We start from the raw sequence: 17,158 nt of genomic DNA on the forward strand, positions 1-17,158 counted from the left end.
CGGAAATTTAAAACGCCAACATTTCTTTTTGACGTTTGGACGCCTCAATCTCAGCAAGGAATCCAACTCGATATTGAGGTCATAGTCACTTGATTTCGTGAAGTTCCCGCGTTTTATATTCAATAATCCGAATCTCTACCACTAGTCGTGGGGAAACAAGCGGGCGGAAGGATCTGACCGCTCCTCTCCTCGCTGCTGGAGGCTGGATCATTCCACACAATGCCCCTCTCCTGTACATCAAAGATTCCACACCGACAGCAAGGACAATCCTATCTGTACACGACCTTACGTGAAAGGTTCTATTTACAGAGTACGTATCTATTTTCGACAGGTCGGATGATAACAGCCTGCTTGCGCGATTCTGGGTGATTTCCATAATTTCCACGAACTCAAATGCAAGGGGATATTTATTTTCAGCTTCCACCGAGGGGAAATCTTTATATTCGCCCAACCGGCCTATCCTTGCTGCAGTAAGCCTCTCGATTGCTTTGGGATCACAACCCACGAGGCTGGCATTGCTTTGACGGCATGTGTTTGCTGTGTCACATAAATAGAGGTGCATTGCAAGTTGGGTGCGGCGCGGCGGGTTGGGCCACCTCCATGAGCATGGCCTGAATAAAAGGTCTGTTTGCATGTACGTACATGTGTACCAATTGCAATCATATCACAAGTATTCAATGTTACCAGACAACTGTTGTATAACGGGTTTATGTCCGTTATCCGTGAGAGCAACATGCTGTGCACAACATGTACTGTATATATGCACAATATGTCTCGTCTAACATTAGAAAAAAAGAGAGGAGACGAAAGACATACAGAGGAGGGTATACACGAAGCACAGAAGAGAAACAGCTATTTCGGATTCGAACATGGACAATTAAAAAATGGAATGTCCAAAGAATTCGCCAAGGATTTTCCCTTTCTTGCTCAACAATATAAATGCCTGCATGTTCTTCGCAAATCCGGTGAGCAGCCATTTGTTTGCTATATTGCTATGACCAAGGCCTGGCCTATGTCCCTCAGAATCCTCTTCTGGTGGTCTTTCGTGAACTGGATCCAGTAAGGATCTTCCATGGGTATCGCAGACAAGGTCGATTTATTGGTGAGAGCTTGTGCCTGCATGCCAGGAATATCAAGACCCTTGAATCCAAACCCTGGTGCTTCCAGAATGGACGTGGAGATCTCTAGGCAAATCAAGAATCAATATTGATAATTTTGATTCATGACGATTAAAAAATACATAATGGGTTAACAACCGTACCTTACCTCAATGGAGGAAAAATGGACAAAGAGAGACAGCGAAAGAGAGGGACCCAAAGTCGGCGGCTACTGTGATCAGCGAAAGCAACGGGTCTCAATATCATTGATCAGAATCATCAGATGAACCTCTTAGGTCTCTGCAATCCTTCTACCCTCTCTCCACATGTTCTCTGAGCCGCTTCTCCAGTCGTTTGATTGCCCTGAATTGTGCAATATAATTTGTCGAATCGACTATTCGTCTGCTCGTCATCTCATATGCCAAGTAAGTCATAACGAAATCGAGTTACCCTACTTTTCCATGCCCATACCGATCCATAAGATCCATAGAACCATACCCATACCGTACCAAATTTTGAGCTACCTGGTCGATTCAGGTCCGGGGTTGCACACACCCTACGCGGCAAGAACCCAATAGCCTTTATATCTGAAGTCCCGTCGTAAGGAGATTCGTTCGGATCGTGTTGCATGATGCATTAGTTGGAGACAACAAATCCGAAAGAACCACTCCAGTCTTACCATCTTCTGAATCCTTCTGGACTTGATATTCAGTCATGGCGTCCAATATGAAGGAACGAAACTTGAAAGTCACACCCATCTACTCTCTCCCAGCTCCATCACACAATTCGACTTCGAATATCTTCTCACCGACCGCTCTTTCGAAACCTTCTTTCGATATTCGACCTGAATCTTCACCGGCTCTCCCATCGTCAAGTTTATATCGCAGGAATCACAAGGAAATGGCACTGTGCGGGGAGTACTTTACAACAAATGAAGAGTTTCAAGCTCTTCCTCCCGCTCTAAAACGGAAGGTATATATATCACTTTCGTTGCTATACTTTACCACGGTCATCACAATTTAAAAAACAAGGTTGGGGGTTTCATTTCGTATTTCAGGGTTGAGCTATTGAAAAAAGTAAAGAGATGTGGTTTAGCCCGTGCCAACGAGACGCCGTCGAAAGCTAGGTCTTCCAGTAGTACATTTAGTGGTGTCTTTCCCGCGTGAATCTACGCTAGATCTTTCCAATTCATACTGGCGGCGGGATCAGCAAACGCTATGAACACATTTATATGCAGGTACAAGAGACGGTGGTTTTGCAATTCTTCTCATGCGGTTGTCGACGGTATTATTGTTAAAAGATGGGTGCTAACCGGGCCCTTTCGCAGTATTTCTCAACTTTGGAGCGTCTTCGATTCGCACAAAGCTCTAGGTCCAATGCCCTCGATGATCTTCCCATACAGAATACCCGTAGAAGTTCTATTGCCGACCGACGTGGCTTGAAGATTTCAGAGCTCGAGCCCCGACGCAGACCTTCACGACGATTAAAAAAGAAGAGGGAACATTCAATATCCAATAGTAATGATAAATCTTGGTTTTTAAGCAATTACGAAACATTCCCGGAGACAATCAAAAGAAAGCAATTTTCGAGCGAAGAACAAGCATTATTAGCAAGCAGGATACGTGAAGCAGTTATATTGGATGCGGCGGACGAAAATCTCATGATACGAAGACGATCTCGTCGCATGGCTTCAGATCCACCGATATTATCTCCAAGCGTTAGAGGTTCTGTTTTCGGTGGGAAAACTAGCGGGATTCGAAGGAGAGCCTCGATGTCTAGTATGGCAGATACGTTTCTTGAAAGTTTCCAATGGATCGACGATGAGGCTAAGTTAGATCTTCATTTGGATGATTATCATGCTTCAATATTTCCTTCTCTAAAAAGCGACCGGAAACCAACATTTCGACGACAAATGTCGATTTCAAAGCTTCCTTTCGGGCGAAGCTCGATATCTTCCATCACACCCAGATCTCCAAATCCCACATCACCTACCTTCAGCACACATTCCCGTTCGGCCACTTCGATAACAGGGCCAAGGCATGCCGCAAAACACAAAGTTAATTCGTCCCTATCGTCGATAGACCCCAATGCGACCCATTACCAAGACCCGGAAGCAAGACTAAAGCTAAGGGTATACTTAGCGTCACCGCAAAAATTCGATGAGATAATCGAGTTTGGATTTCCATCTATGGATGCAGCAATGGGTGCATCAGAAAAGGAAAAGCCATCAAGGTTGATATCGAAACGCTCATCGAGAGATATGTTGAGGAGGAAGGCATCGAGTCCAGCGTTTGAACATTCATTCTTTAATGACGATACTGCTTCACTATTCGAAGACGACAAATCGATGGCCGATTCTGATGCACCCATAACACCCCTGGAATATGAAAGCGGATATCCACTACAACGATCGCCATTTTATTATACCGGCAAGCCTCTTGCAGACTTTCAATCTGGGCCCAATAAACTACCTAGCAAACAACAAGACCCTTATACACAAGTTATGGCAGGAAATCGAGAACCTACGTTAAGAATGACACTCACACGGCAGGATCTGAGAGATGAGAGCGCAATATATGGATGGCAATCGAAGGAGCCGCTTGTGATGGAGGATCTAGAGAATCATAGGTATCCGCGAGGACCTATGGGTGGAGCGGATGGTTGGGGGGCACCGGTCGAGAAGGAAAATGGGGTGGTAAGAAGGTTTTGGAAGAGAGTGAAGAGTCAGCGAAAGACTTCGTGATAGGGTATCTAGAACAGAAGAAAAGGGAATCTTTGCAGATGGAGTTATTTAGCGGGCGAGCTTGTATCTTTAAGAAGCGTTTGCTTTGTATTTACCTCTCTTTTGTTGGAGGCTCGCGTGCATGGCAGGCTGGTTTTGCATAGCGATTGAATGGATACCAGGGATTTTAAATCGATAATTTAAAACAAAAGTCCTGAATTCAAAGATCGTATTGTTCGAAATGATGTGAATGTTTTTGTGTGTGTGCCATGCAATTCGCCTTCATTACTTCACCAACCGGTTGAATCGAAGGCCAAGTTTGACGTCGACATGATAGTCGGGATAAGTACAGCAAGGATCCATCCGCCGATGAAAATTGAATTGTGCTTTGACTTATTCGTATGGGAGGAAGGAAACATTTTATAATGCTATCGACCGTCATAGCGGGAAAGAAGGAATCATTCGTATTAGCCGCTGCTGTGATGTGATGCAAACTTGCTTGACAAAGAACATTCCTTCCTATTGACGTTCACGGTGACCGGCATCATTCCATTCGTATTCCGCAGTGGTGGTCGACGCCAGATCAATGAAGTGAATGGGAGGGTTGCAAGATGCTGATGCTGTGAAGAAGTGGTGAGAAGAATTGCCAACAATGCATGTATAAATCTGAATTGAAGAACCAACGAATGTTCTCTGTCCTCTGTCCTCTGTCCTCTGCCCTCTGTTCTCCCTCTCTTCATCCTTCTCCTTCTCCACCGAAATAAATTTCCTGCACCAGAAATAGATTCTCACCCCCAACCAATAACCAAGCCAGCATTCACGCGCGGAAGGTGCTGGGTGTGGTGTGGGATCTGAGTGCTCGTGCTTGCTTTATCATTGATAGGTCCGAGTTGTGAGGCACATGTGTGGCGCAAAAGTGCCCTGAAACGAGTAGCTGTACCTAGGCTCCTCACCATCATCATCATTGTTTCCAAAAGACACGCAACCCATTTACAGTCTTTGGTTATTAGAACCCTTTACTTTGTCGATTCTCACAGCAGTAGCAACATCCCAACCATCATCGCCATCATCGAATCGCCACTTGGTGATCCTTATCGAAGCTTCATGCGCTCCTGTATCACAGCCAACCCGCGAAGATGAGGCTACGGAGCTCGGAGACAGGATGGCGGTGCCTCCTGATATCAACACTTCTCTATACTAGCGCGTGGGCAAAGAAAGATGCGCCTGGAGTTAGTTATGCTAAATCAGAACATTTCCCACACAATCTTCAGTACTTCGACGATTCCGACGTGTTACTGTACGAGGATAGAGATGATGCGATTGTTTACAGATCAGAGGATGCAGGAGAGACGTGGAAGAAAATCACAGCCGTTCCTGAAGGCAAAATGCTGGAGATTTCGATGCACCCATTTGATTCGAAAAGGGCATATATTATAACATCAGGGAAGAGTCATTGGGCAACTAATGACAGGGGAGAACATTGGGAGGAATTCTTTACGGACAATCAAGCCAGTGTATTCAGACCGGCGCTGAGTTATCATGCAAAGGATCCAGATAGAATTATCTTCAATGCAATGGATTGTACGGGGATTTTCTGCGAAGAATTGGTAAGAAGAGGAGTAGTAATTCCCGCTGGACAATTCAAATGCTAACTATTTTCACAACAGTCTATGTACACTACTAACGGATTTGACAAAACTACTAAATTCCTCCGTTCCGATACTGCGGGCTGCCGCTGGGCAGTCTCTTCACCGGAGTTTACAACTGGCCAGAAGGACCTTGACAAAGACAGGATTCTCTGCGTTGCTAAAGGCAGATATTCTGTATGGAGGTCAGACTACCGACTTGTTGTTTCTGATGATTTCTTCATTTCAGACGGTTCAGATATACAAGAATTTGAGCCAGAGCTGGAGCCAGGTCGAACGGTGAAGGGAATTCTTGAAATCGCACCCCAGAAGAAGTTCTTGATTACAGCTGCGGGCGCTGCCCGCACTGACGAGATGGCATTATACGTGTCTGATGATGCCATTAAATGGCACCGAGCAGAGTTTCCACACGACCATAAACTGACCCAGGAGGCATATACCATCTTGGAGGGAACCAATTACAGTATCCAAATCGACGTTTTGAACACGCGCCCACTCAATGCTATGGGAGTCATGTTCACCAGTAATTCAAACGGAACGTATTTCACCCGGAACATTGAGCACACAAATCGAGATATGGGCGGCTTGGTTGACTTCGAGAAAATGGCTGGAGTGCAAGGAATTGTGATGGTCAACGTAGTTGATAATTTTGAAAAAGTCGAGGAAAGTTTCATGGAAGTGAAGAAGAAAAAGTCCAAAATCAGTTTTGATGATGGACGAACCTGGCAACCTCTCAAGGTCAAAGATAAAGACCTTCATCTTCATTCCGTCACAGAGTTGGACAATTCTGGTCGGGTCTTCTCTAGCCCGGCTCCAGGTTTGGTAATGGGAAATGGTAATACAGGAGACTACTTGGGGGAATGGGATAAATCCAACCTTTATGTATCTGATGATGCAGGAGTTACTTGGCATCATGCCCTCGACGGACCACACAAGTACGAATTTGGAGATCAGGGATCTATTCTTGTGGCTGTACAAGATGGCCATACAAAGGTGGTCAAGTACTCGTTAAACCACGGCAAAGATTGGAAGGAACTCGAACTCCAGGGGAAAATTCGCCCGCTACAATTGGTCACAACTTCCGATTCAACAAGTCTTAAATTCCTCATGATTGGCGAGGATGAGTCGGACAAGAAGCGGACTTTCTATATGATTTCACTTGACTTTGACGAGATGCATGAAAGACAATGCAAAAAGGATGATGATCTGGAGAAGTGGTACGCGAGGCGGGATGGTGACGGTAACCCAGCTTGCCTTATGGGCCACACTCAATATTATATGCGCCGCAAAGCCGACGCAGATTGTTTCATGAAACAAGAATTCAAAGACCCAGTTGTTCAAACAGACGATTGCCCTTGTACAGACGCCGATTTCGAGTGTGATTACAACTTCATCAGAAGTGATGATCTCAAGGAATGCATACAAAAAGGTGCTTTGGTTGTTCCGGAAGGTCAATGTAAAGCATTTGGTCCCGATGACACATTTAAAGGGTCTTCCGGATGGCGTCTAATTCCGGGAAATACTTGTAAGCGAGACAGCGGCAAGCAGAAGGATGATCTAGTCGAACACAAATGCTCGACTTCCGCAGCGCCTCCTGCTTCCGGTAAAGGAAACTCGACCGAATTCACATTCAAGGGTCAAGCATTCCTTGATAAACAATACCTTGAGAGGACTGGCGTTAGCACCAAAGTGGACGAAACAATCGTATTACAAACCGATCAAGAAACGATCTGGCTCACTCACGATCATGGAAAAAAGTGGAAGCAAATCTTGAAGGACGAGAAAATTGTTCGAATTTACGCCAATCAGTACTTTAATGATGTTGTATTTTTCTTGACAAAGACCGAGACTGTTTTTTACTCGGTCGACCGTGGAGAGAACATTAGAAGTTTTAAAGCCCCCCATCCACCAAGCCGTGAAGCTCTCGCAATGAACTTTCACCCTAAAAACAAGGACTGGTTCATATGGATGGGTGAGAAGTGTGATGGTCCTGGTAACTGTCATACCGTAGCTTCACTCACGCAAGACCGAGGAGATAGCAGCTGGAAAACGCTTCAGCGATATGTCCGAAAGTGCGAGTTTATCAAGGAAGCCGCAAAACAACAACGTGATGACAAATTGATCTATTGCGAAGTCAAAGAACGTGAAAATAACGAGGCTAATAATCCGTACCAACTAGTCTCGAGTGCGGACTTTTTTGATAAGCCGGCTACAGTGCACTTCACCAATGTAGTTGATTTTGCTACAATGTCTGAGTTCATTGTTGTTGCTACGAAGGATAATGAGCACCAAACTTTGAAAGTCGATGCGAGCTTTGATGGGGTCAACTTTGCCGATGCCAAGTTCCCTCATGGTTTCGAGATTGATCATCAAGTTGGTTACACTGTGCTTGATAGCTCTACTCATTCCGTTTTTCTTCATGTTACAACGAATAATGAGAAGGGCAAGGAATTTGGAACCATCATTAAGAGTAATTCCAACGGGACTTCGTACGTACTAAGCTTGAATGCCGTGGATAGAGATAGCACTGGTTATGTGGACTTCGAGAAGATGTTTGGACTCGAAGGAGTTGCCATGGTCAACGTTGTTGCGAATGCAGAATCGAAGAACTACAAGAAGGAAAATAAGAAGCTCAAGACCATGATTACCCACAACGACGGTGCAGAATGGGCTGGATTGAAACCTCCTGCACAAGGTCCAGATGGAAAGAAGTGGGGATGCAGTGGTCCAATAGAAAAATGCTCATTGAATATTCATGGTTATACCGAGAGATCCGACAAAACCCATACATTTTCTTCTCAATCGGCAATTGGTTTGATGATGGGCGTTGGAAATGTTGGAGAATTCCTCACAGATTACAAAGATGCCGACACCTTCATGACCACTGATGGTGGCATAAACTGGAAGTGGGTCAAAAAGGGAGCTTACATGTGGGAATTTGGAGATCAAGGATCAATCATCGTCATTGTGAAAGAACATGCATCGGTCAACGAAGTTCACTATTCTTTAAATGAGGGAGATACCTGGATTCCATACAAATTCTCCGACGCGGAAATGAAGGTTGAGGACCTTACTACGGTTCCAAGTGACAACGCTCGAAATTTCCTTCTCTGGGGTACGGTCGATGGTGCCCTCACAGCTATCAATCTTGATTTCTCGGGATTGAGAGACAAACAGTGTGATCTTGATGAGAACGACGTTGAAGGTGGAGATTATTATCTTTGGCAACCAAAACATCCTATGCAAGATGATGACTGCCTCTTTGGACATGTCTCGCAATATCATCGAAAGAGAATTGATGCCGAATGTTATAATGGAAGGTTAATTCCTTCACTTCACAATATTGCCAGGAACTGCAGTTGTACTAGAAGAGATTTTGAGTGGTAAGTTATGTTTTCTGATATCAAATTTACAAAAACTAACGCAAAATCAGTGATCTCAACTACGAGCGCCAAAGCGATGGATCATGCGCTCTCGTTAAAGGTTACTCACCACCAGACCATTCCGAAATCTGTCGCATCGATAAAAACGCTGTGGAATACTTCAAACCTACGGGGTACCGTCGTCTTCCCCTCACAACATGCCAGGCGGGCAATCAAATGGATGTTAGTGATGAAGCACATTCTTGTGCGGGTCATGAAGATGAATTCAATAGGAAACATGCAGCTTCTGGCTGGGCCATCTTCTTTGCGATTATCATTCCTATTGGTATTGCGGCTGCAGTTGGTACTTGGGTTTGGAGAAACTGGACTGGTAAATTTGGTCAGATTAGGTTGGGTGAACAAGGTATGTTTTCATCCCTCTCTCCTTCACCTTCTTCCCCTGACTCTTCTCATCCCTCCTCCCTAATTCTACTAAGAGTTATCCACTAACACCCCACAGCATCATTCAATGACGAAGCTCCATACATTAAATACCCAGTAATGGCCGTAGCAGCCGCAGTAGCAGTTGCACAAGCAATTCCACTCCTTGCATCATCATTATGGCGCTCAGCTTCAGGGTCATTGGGGAGAAATGTGCCGAATAGGAGATTCACGACTAGAGACAGTTTTGCAAGAGGCAGAGGAGATTATGCTGTTGTGGATGAGGATGAGGGAGAGTTGCTTGGAGAGGATAGCGATGAGGAGGTTTAGTCTTTGACAAAGAGGCGTGGGGGAAGAAAAGGGAAGGGGGGACTGAAAGGTAGTATCGTTAGCTTTGTAAAATTGGCGGTTCGAAGGAGGCTCAGGGAGAATAGTGCAAGGGAGGAGAAGAAGAGGAATTGTATGAGTCAGTTATAGGAATAGGAGTAGGAATAGGAATTGGGTATTTTAGACAATTGGAATTCATACGAATGTGCAAGGAGACGAACGCATGAAAAGGAATGAAAAACGAGGGTTATGAAGTCTGCATGGTATTACATTGCTCTTTCAATATGATTTTAATTATACTTTTTGGCTTTGTTGAATCAAGTGTATGTCGTGCTGAGACAGAGTGAGACAGCGAGACAGAGACAGCGAGAGTTTATATTTCTTTCCTTTTCTTGCCCTTCTAATTTCTCTTCTCCCTTGTGCTGTGGAGAGGGTAGTATGAGAGTATCTAGTCATGAAGGAAGGAAGGGAGAGGTTAGGAAGAGGGGTGAATGGAAAGGAAAGGAAACGGGTAGACTTTAGCAGGGCAAGGCAGAGCAAGAAAAGACAATAATCGAGAGGGAAAACGAAGAGGGCATATCGTACAAATCGCATAGCATAGGTAGCAAATCGAAGTTCACAGTCATTCATTCATTCACTCATTTGTGTATTCATTTTAAATAAATTAACTTTTCATTTCCGTTGATTCTCTCTTATCTACCTTACAACTGGCAAATAGCCCACTCATCCACCATGTCATATAACAATCCACATGCAAAGCACATCCGCCAATGACTGCCATTCATCAGCTTCAATGCGAAGAACGTGCTTAGTGAATGACAAGAGCAGACGATCCATCCGGCTTCGAGGTTTCATGCATGCATCAATCCATATCAAGCAATGGAGATGTAAAATAAAGTAAGTAGATCAGCAAATCTTGCCAACCATTTTCGAGACCATTGTAGCTGCTTTTGTCGAGTTCCGTCATACCTGTAATTACCACCACATCAATTGCCTAGCAGCCTGCAATAGGTACCATATTTAAATTCCCATCCACTCCTTCATTCACTTCCCACAACGCCGACCTTGGTGTCTTTTTGGATCATATTCACCCTTTCCTCCTCACTCCATTTCGAGTTGGCTTTGTTCCGAGCTGGTTAGATTCAATTTGGCTGCCAATCAAATCATCTATTTGCCCTTTTTCTCCGAATTGCCCACCCTTCCATAAAAACAACAACGCCGTCGTGGATACTCATAAATTAAAAACAGGCTTTTGAAAAAAAAAAAAGAAATCTGTAAGAGAGACCGTATGCATTTGCAATAAAGACAGTAAATGTGATGTCCATTTGAAAATATGTGAAATCGAAATGTAAGTAATTTTTTAATCGTAAAACCGGCTAAGAAAGTGAGCCAGCGATTCCTTTGAACATTGTGAACACCGAGTGGCCAATCAATGAAGATCAGATCAAATGAAAACAAGGTTTTTGTAATCCTGGAAGCATTTCTCAAGAGATTAACCAGATCAAAAAGAGGAATGCTTGCTGTAATTCGAAGTTGAGCGTCTACTATAGTAGATCTGGCCAACTTCAGTAGCACCGATGATTGTTGGAGTACCCTGTCTTGGTGCCTTCTGCTTCGCAAGCAATTGGGTTTCAACATCCGTAATATCAAGATTAAAGAGGAGAACTGTCATTGAAATAGCTGCAAGGTCTAATCCATGTGTATCTACCTCATCTGGCTGAAGATTGTTGTGTGACGACGCATTCGCCTTCCTAAACATGGCGTAAACTATACCATGATCACGAGATCTGGTCTGGTCAACGGGGCAAAGTGGCATTAAAATACCGAACTTTAATTGAGCTCCCTCTTCTTGTGTTTGTGGTGCCTCGTCTGGGGTCCAGGTATAGCGTGACTCGTTGGTGCGCAAGCCGTTCAAGAAAGCTGTCTTCAAAGACAAATTGTTGTTAAGCTCAGACTCATAGCCGTAAGGAAGACCATAAGATGCCAAGATTTTTAATTTAAGACCATTCGGTCCCAGCAAGTCTCGATCCGAAATACCAGGATACGGACAATCAACTTGAACAGCATATACTTGATCAAACCCAAATTGCCTGCCACTGAAGGAGCATGAGAAAGCTGCTTCTGCCATATTTGACCAAGGGGCGTTGGGAGGAGCATTCTCATCACCTTGATTGGGTCCACCAATTCGGCTGGAAAGGGTGGTTCCAATCGATGTTGAACTCATTGATGAAAATGGTCTAGAGAGCAAGGTGCTTGGCGTTGCAACCTCCGGCTCCGATAGCTCCTGTTGATACGTACTTCCTAATATGCTATCACCTTCCATATACAAGCGGCCAAAACTATTGTTCAAGGAGATTCCGCTGGTTGATGGACCAACATTACGGTAGATTGTATTTGGAAAGACAAACTTCTGCTGTTTGGGAGTTGCTGGTCCATCAAGGTCAAATTGGTGACTGTAACTATCTTCAGAGTAGAAAGTATCATTTGGAGTGTTTTTTCGCGGCAAATCCATTGATGTCAGATCGCTTGTCGAGTAGGGGCGACTTTCAGGGTCCTCCGAACCTGGGAAATTTTGGGGTAGGGTAGGAGTCAGATACTGGCGGAAAGCTTCTGGCGAATTCTGGGAAAGAAATGAGGACTCCGCAGAGATGCTTCGGTAATGTCCTGGAACGGCCATGTAAAGTATTTCAGAATCGCGAATCGAGGATTCAGGAGATACCTTCCCTGAAACATTCTCACCCTCTCTCAAAGAATCTGTTTGCTTTGCCAAAGGATTTGGTTGTTGAAATTGAAGTCCCATGGGGAAGTAAGCAGGATGAGCGACCAGAGGAGACAGTTGCTTCTGGAGTTGAAGTGGATTTGGAAGCAAGTTAATTTTTGTATCCCTCGGTGATGGTGCAACAGGAGAACGACGCAAGTCTGGGTCAGTCGCACGTTCACTATGTAGACAGATATCCTTGACAGAAATAGCTGCAAATTCAGCCAGCTCTTTTCGGTCTCCTCGAGCGAACTCATTTCTAGGGTTTTTGCTAAAAATCGAAAAGACTCCAATGATTTCACCAGAGTCCGAGATCAGAGGTGCTCCGGCAAAAAAACGGATATGAGGTGGACCAGTGACCCATGGACTTCTCGCAAAACGCCAATCCTAAACCATTGTTAGCATTAGGGTTGATGTGTAACAAAAAATTAGAGTAACAAACCCGATGTGTGTCCAAGATGACGAAGACGTCCTCTGAATAGAGAGCATGGGCTGAAATGCTTGTGGTGCGCTCCAGCGTCATGAGATTATACCCAACTTCAACTTTCAATATCTCATGACGTTCATCAAAGATACTGAGAGAAGCATTATTGAGGCGAAATCGTTTTGCTGCTGCTTCCATCAAAGCAATAGTCTTCCCACCTAATTCTGGAGTCCAGGGCACGTTTATGGTATGGTGCTTTGCAATTCTTGTTCCTTCGTCATGTGGATATATGGCAGGCAGAAAATCATACTTTGCGTTACGTGGGGGTGGAAATGGAGGCTTTGAGACATTGAAAGAACCCTACGAATAGGTTAGCTCGATCCAAATTAAGGTGTGAAGGGTAGCCCTCAATGATTTACAAGTCAGATGAGTGAAATTGATTTCTTACGCTAGAGTATGACTTAAGATAGTTGATCCATTCAGCGATTGCAGCATCGTCACCAGTTGGCGCTGATGCTATGGCAACAAATTCCTGTTGTTCTTTAAGGTTCATCACATTGAACTCACGAGAAGTTTCATCGTAGAATGATGATGAATCAGCTATCGCCGACTCTTCCTCATCACCAGCATTGGTAGTTTGCCAATCAGACTCTGAAACTTCAGAAATTGACTCAGTCAATCTAGCCGCAGCCCTAGCTCTGGCTCTTCCAATTTGTGTATTTGCAAGGGGATTCAATGTCATCTTATAAAGTGCATTTGGCTCTCTTCGAGGAGTGAGCCTTTGGCCTGGCAGGGGACGAATGAAATCTGGTGTTGGCAAGACACCCATTTCATCGATTGGATCGAATGGCTCAGGGTCTATGGCTAGTGGAGAAGGATCTTCACTGCGATTATACAAGGCCTTTCCTCGACTGGGAAGATCCTCAATACTTCTTGTACCATCAGATCTTGAATCCTTCTTAAATAGTCGAAAGAAACCACCAGACTTCTTTGTACCAGTGGAAGTATCACTGAGACCAGTGCGGTAATTACTACTGTCGAATGAGCCTGTTGTTTGCAGTGATGGGGTTGAGGGTAGTGGAGGAGTCTGAGAAGATTGTTGAACTTGTGCATTGGCATATCCACTGAATAAGTTTGATGATAAGCCCGGTGTCGATGGGATAGGTATGAAACTTTGTGTTGAAGCTCCTGGTATTGTTGCACCTCTTGTATGAGACTTCGGCTTTTTTGGTTTTGGTGGTGCTTGGTCTGTTGGAGTTAAAATTCGAACAACTTCGGGGAATATTTTCAGAGAACAGGGAGAGGATGAGAAAACGAGAAAAGTAAGTGGTTTTGATAAGGGAGGGTTTATCGTTCTATGATGAGGTTATGCTCGAGTATGGAATTTGAGAGTGTTGTGGTGCTCGGGACATGATGGTGATCAGAATTGTGAAAAGTGAAGCAACATTATGACTGGGCGTCAAGCAGAACCATGTAGCAAGTGACTGTAGATGCCACAAAGCATAATATAACAAAACAATAAACTCACATGTCATTGGTCCAACTCCTAACATCTTGACGGATTTTCAAATTAACTTTTGCTGTGAGTGGGGAATCTGCAGAGTGTTAGCTATCTTGTCAAGCGACAACGTATATGCTGCAGACATCAAGTGATAAGAGCATGTTCCATTTGATATATAAACTTACAGTAGTTCTGGAACTTGTCGTTTTGGTGGGAGCTTGTAGGAAGTTGTTTGAGACTTGATGATGCCAGGGACGGTAGATTCTAGTAGGTCTACCAAAGTAAATCAAAGAGATTAGTATCAAAAATACTTCTTGTGCATGCTTTTTATTTCCTGGAAAGATTACTGTGATTATAGTGAAATGTAACTCACAGTTTCAGTTCTTGAAGACAAGGCGCAACTCGAGGGGCCCTCGAATAGCTTTGACTTGATAAATTCAAGAGAATAGTACAAAATTATAGTTCAATGTTGTAATAAATGAACTACTAGAATCATTCCATGCTATCACTCAGGATCTGGTCGAATTAATAGTTGATTCTCGTAAGCTGTAAGATAGTTGTGTGGTAGAAAGTGGAAGATCGAAGTTTGGAATTCGAAATTGAGAAGTTCAAATTGTTGAAGAAGAGGAGTTCGACGCTAGTGGGGAGAGAAAGTGAATCTCGGAATGTTCCTATTGGAATATCTGATGAATGGCTTAGCTTTTGCTCAAAGTCTCTGTTTGTCAAGATCTGTTCTTCAAGAGTGAATTACTCTAGGTGGGAATCGACTGAGAGAGGAATCATAGATCAGGTACCGTGATCAAGTCAAGGAACAAGAGTCTGAAATTATGTTAGCAATAAATTTGGACATGTTGTAACAGGACGTATCCTCCAAAGACAGAAGATAGGATGAGTGAAGTGTCTTTTGACTGTTCTTTGAGAAGAATCAAAGAAGCGATGATAATGAAGGCGGCACATTCAAACTCATCTGCACGATGGAGAGGGAGTAGGGAGTACGAACACTTCAAGGAATACTTACTATGAGCGGGCTCGGTTCTTCAAAGAACACGTTATCAACAATCTTTCATGCCATAGTTCCTTTGGGGAGTCTTTTGTAAAATCTTCAAGTTGAGACAAGCAGCAAGCAGGGTTGCTACAGTAGTTTTTCCGTCTGAAGAGTAGGAGAACAATTCGGCTCGGAGAATCTTCAAGGCCGGGCTTGTTGACAATTTTGTTAACAAATGATTCACTCTTCACTTAAAACACCCAATCGGTCCAGTTGATTGTGTTGAACTTTCAAATTCGTGGATTTACAACCTTTCTCAGTCACCATTGAGGAGAGAAAGCAGATACTCCTAGATACGCCTAATCTCTCGGACCACAAGTCAAGTCAATCTAAGCATTTGACACGATCGTCTGTAGAGAAGGAAGATTTATGTCTCTTCAATATCGACTCAGGAAATCGGAAAGGGCTCCAATAGTTCTGACGAGGCTCCGAGTAACAACCGTGATCCTTCAAGTATCTCGACAAGAGATCGATGTTCAGTACCAATGTCGATCAGGCCCTATTCCAATGCTGCTGAATTAAATGCAGGGGAAACGCAAGTCCGTAATCCTTATCTTAGAATAAGCAAAATGGAACAGTATGGTGCTTTTTTGGGAGTTCAAAGAGTCCAATCTTATGTAACGCCGTCTGTTTCCTAACTCGAGAATCTGACTGCAGTGCTACTTGGGTTCTTGAAGAGTTTGCCGGCCGCTATTTATTGCTGCATAATGTATTTAGTACCAGCAGTGTAATGTGGGAAGAACTCTGAGGGGTGATTCTGAGTAACGTGGGGTTATGGAAATGTTGTGCATACAAGATGGTACAAGTACTCGTACGTGGGTTCGAAGGGAATTCTATGAAACGATGGATATAAAGTTGGCTTGAACGTCGAAGTCTCGAAGCATTAGAGTATCCGGGTACCAAGATGAAGTTCTTTTTGATAAGATTCAAATGTAGATAGAGGTTTAGGATATTGAAACGAATGTGTGAAAGGAGAGAAGTCTAGAATTTTGGCGGGATGAAATGTTGATGAAGGGGAAACGGAAGAAGCAAACGAGCACGAGAGCGAATGCATATGATGATTGAGAACTCCGAGCAAGTAAGACTTCTTTCTTTCTGCGTCTATTTCATGAATAACGCCGAGAATACTAGGTTGTGTGAATGTAAAGGCTTGGTCTTTGTTTACTTTGCAATTCTTATGGTTGGTAAAAGGAAGGAACCCATATCATCGTGACTTCTTCATCTGGGAGTCGAGACGGCAATATATCCTTAGCAACAGCGTCAGCGTCAACACCCGCATCCGCATCTGCATCCGCGCCAGATTAGAATCGGCAGAAAACCTTAAATTTCATGGTACTTCGATCAGCTATTGTTTCGTCCCCATTTCCCTGGCCCAAGCCTTTTCTGTCAATGCGATCAAGAGTATTATTAGTCCTGTAGGTATATAAGGAAGAGACGACTTCGCTGAGAGGAGTGTATGTCCACATAGTGAGACTGGAGTTGAGTGCATACTCTTTTTGCATCCCTTGCCTCGCGGATCATTCTCCACCATCCCCATACCGCATGCCACCCACATCTATACACAAATTGCAGCTCGGACTACCTACTATTGATTTGGGAGAAAGATGTCTCAGGATACCTGGTACGCTTGACGTGGGTATGAGCTTTGCTCTACCTACCTGCCTGCCTGCCTAGGTAGGCCTTTGCTGATAAGAGCGAAGGGAAGGGGAGAAGATTAGATTTGGTGACAGGTTTAAACGGATGTTCAAAACCTGCTCGGTAGGTCCACCAGGTGGCCGTTCTAATTACCGTGCTTAATTAGACAGCTGGCTAATCAGTTCTAATTATAATTATTG

The 17,158-nt window shown here is 44.0% G+C and overlaps 3 protein-coding genes across 5 annotated transcripts; 2 read left to right on the plus strand and 1 right to left on the minus strand.

The window, feature by feature from the left end:
- The first annotated feature begins 1,022 nt into the window (after nt 1-1,022).
- BCIN_15g01140 (hypothetical protein) lies at nt 1,023-4,639 on the plus strand. Of its 3 annotated transcripts, none has more exons than XM_024697404.1 (2): nt 1,023-2,334; nt 2,425-4,639. In XM_024697404.1, exon 1 carries the CDS (start codon nt 1,812-1,814, stop codon nt 2,118-2,120), a length of 309 nt encoding a protein of 102 aa, XP_024553219.1. In that variant the 5' UTR covers nt 1,023-1,811; the 3' UTR covers nt 2,121-2,334; nt 2,425-4,639. The 3 variants fall into 3 exon arrangements, with proteins under 3 accessions (XP_024553219.1, XP_024553217.1, XP_024553218.1); XM_024697403.1 differs by having other exon boundaries at nt 1,023-2,128; XM_024697402.1 differs by having other exon boundaries at nt 1,023-2,069.
- A 123-nt stretch (nt 4,640-4,762) lies between these two features.
- BCIN_15g01150 (hypothetical protein) lies at nt 4,763-9,915 on the plus strand. Its single transcript, XM_001553649.2, has 4 exons — nt 4,763-5,426; nt 5,487-8,848; nt 8,899-9,251; nt 9,348-9,915. The coding sequence occupies exons 1-4, from the start codon at nt 4,956-4,958 to the stop codon at nt 9,596-9,598; spliced, it is 4,437 nt and encodes a 1,478-aa protein (XP_001553699.2). The 5' UTR covers nt 4,763-4,955; the 3' UTR covers nt 9,599-9,915.
- A 352-nt stretch (nt 9,916-10,267) lies between these two features.
- Nucleotides 10,268-16,697, minus strand: BCIN_15g01160 (hypothetical protein). Its single transcript, XM_024697405.1, has 8 exons — nt 16,117-16,697; nt 15,297-16,023; nt 14,652-15,097; nt 14,464-14,551; nt 14,306-14,372; nt 13,226-14,025; nt 12,796-13,137; nt 10,268-12,740 (listed from the first exon to the last, which is right to left on the minus strand). The coding sequence occupies exons 5-8, from the start codon at nt 14,328-14,330 to the stop codon at nt 11,097-11,099; spliced, it is 2,811 nt and encodes a 936-aa protein (XP_024553220.1). The 5' UTR covers nt 14,331-14,372; nt 14,464-14,551; nt 14,652-15,097; nt 15,297-16,023; nt 16,117-16,697; the 3' UTR covers nt 10,268-11,096.
- Nucleotides 16,698-17,158: the final 461 nt, after the last annotated feature.

This window comes from Botrytis cinerea, chromosome 15, assembly GCF_000143535.2.
Source record: "Botrytis cinerea B05.10 chromosome 15, complete sequence".
NCBI classification, from domain to species: Eukaryota; Fungi; Ascomycota; class Leotiomycetes; order Helotiales; family Sclerotiniaceae; genus Botrytis; species Botrytis cinerea.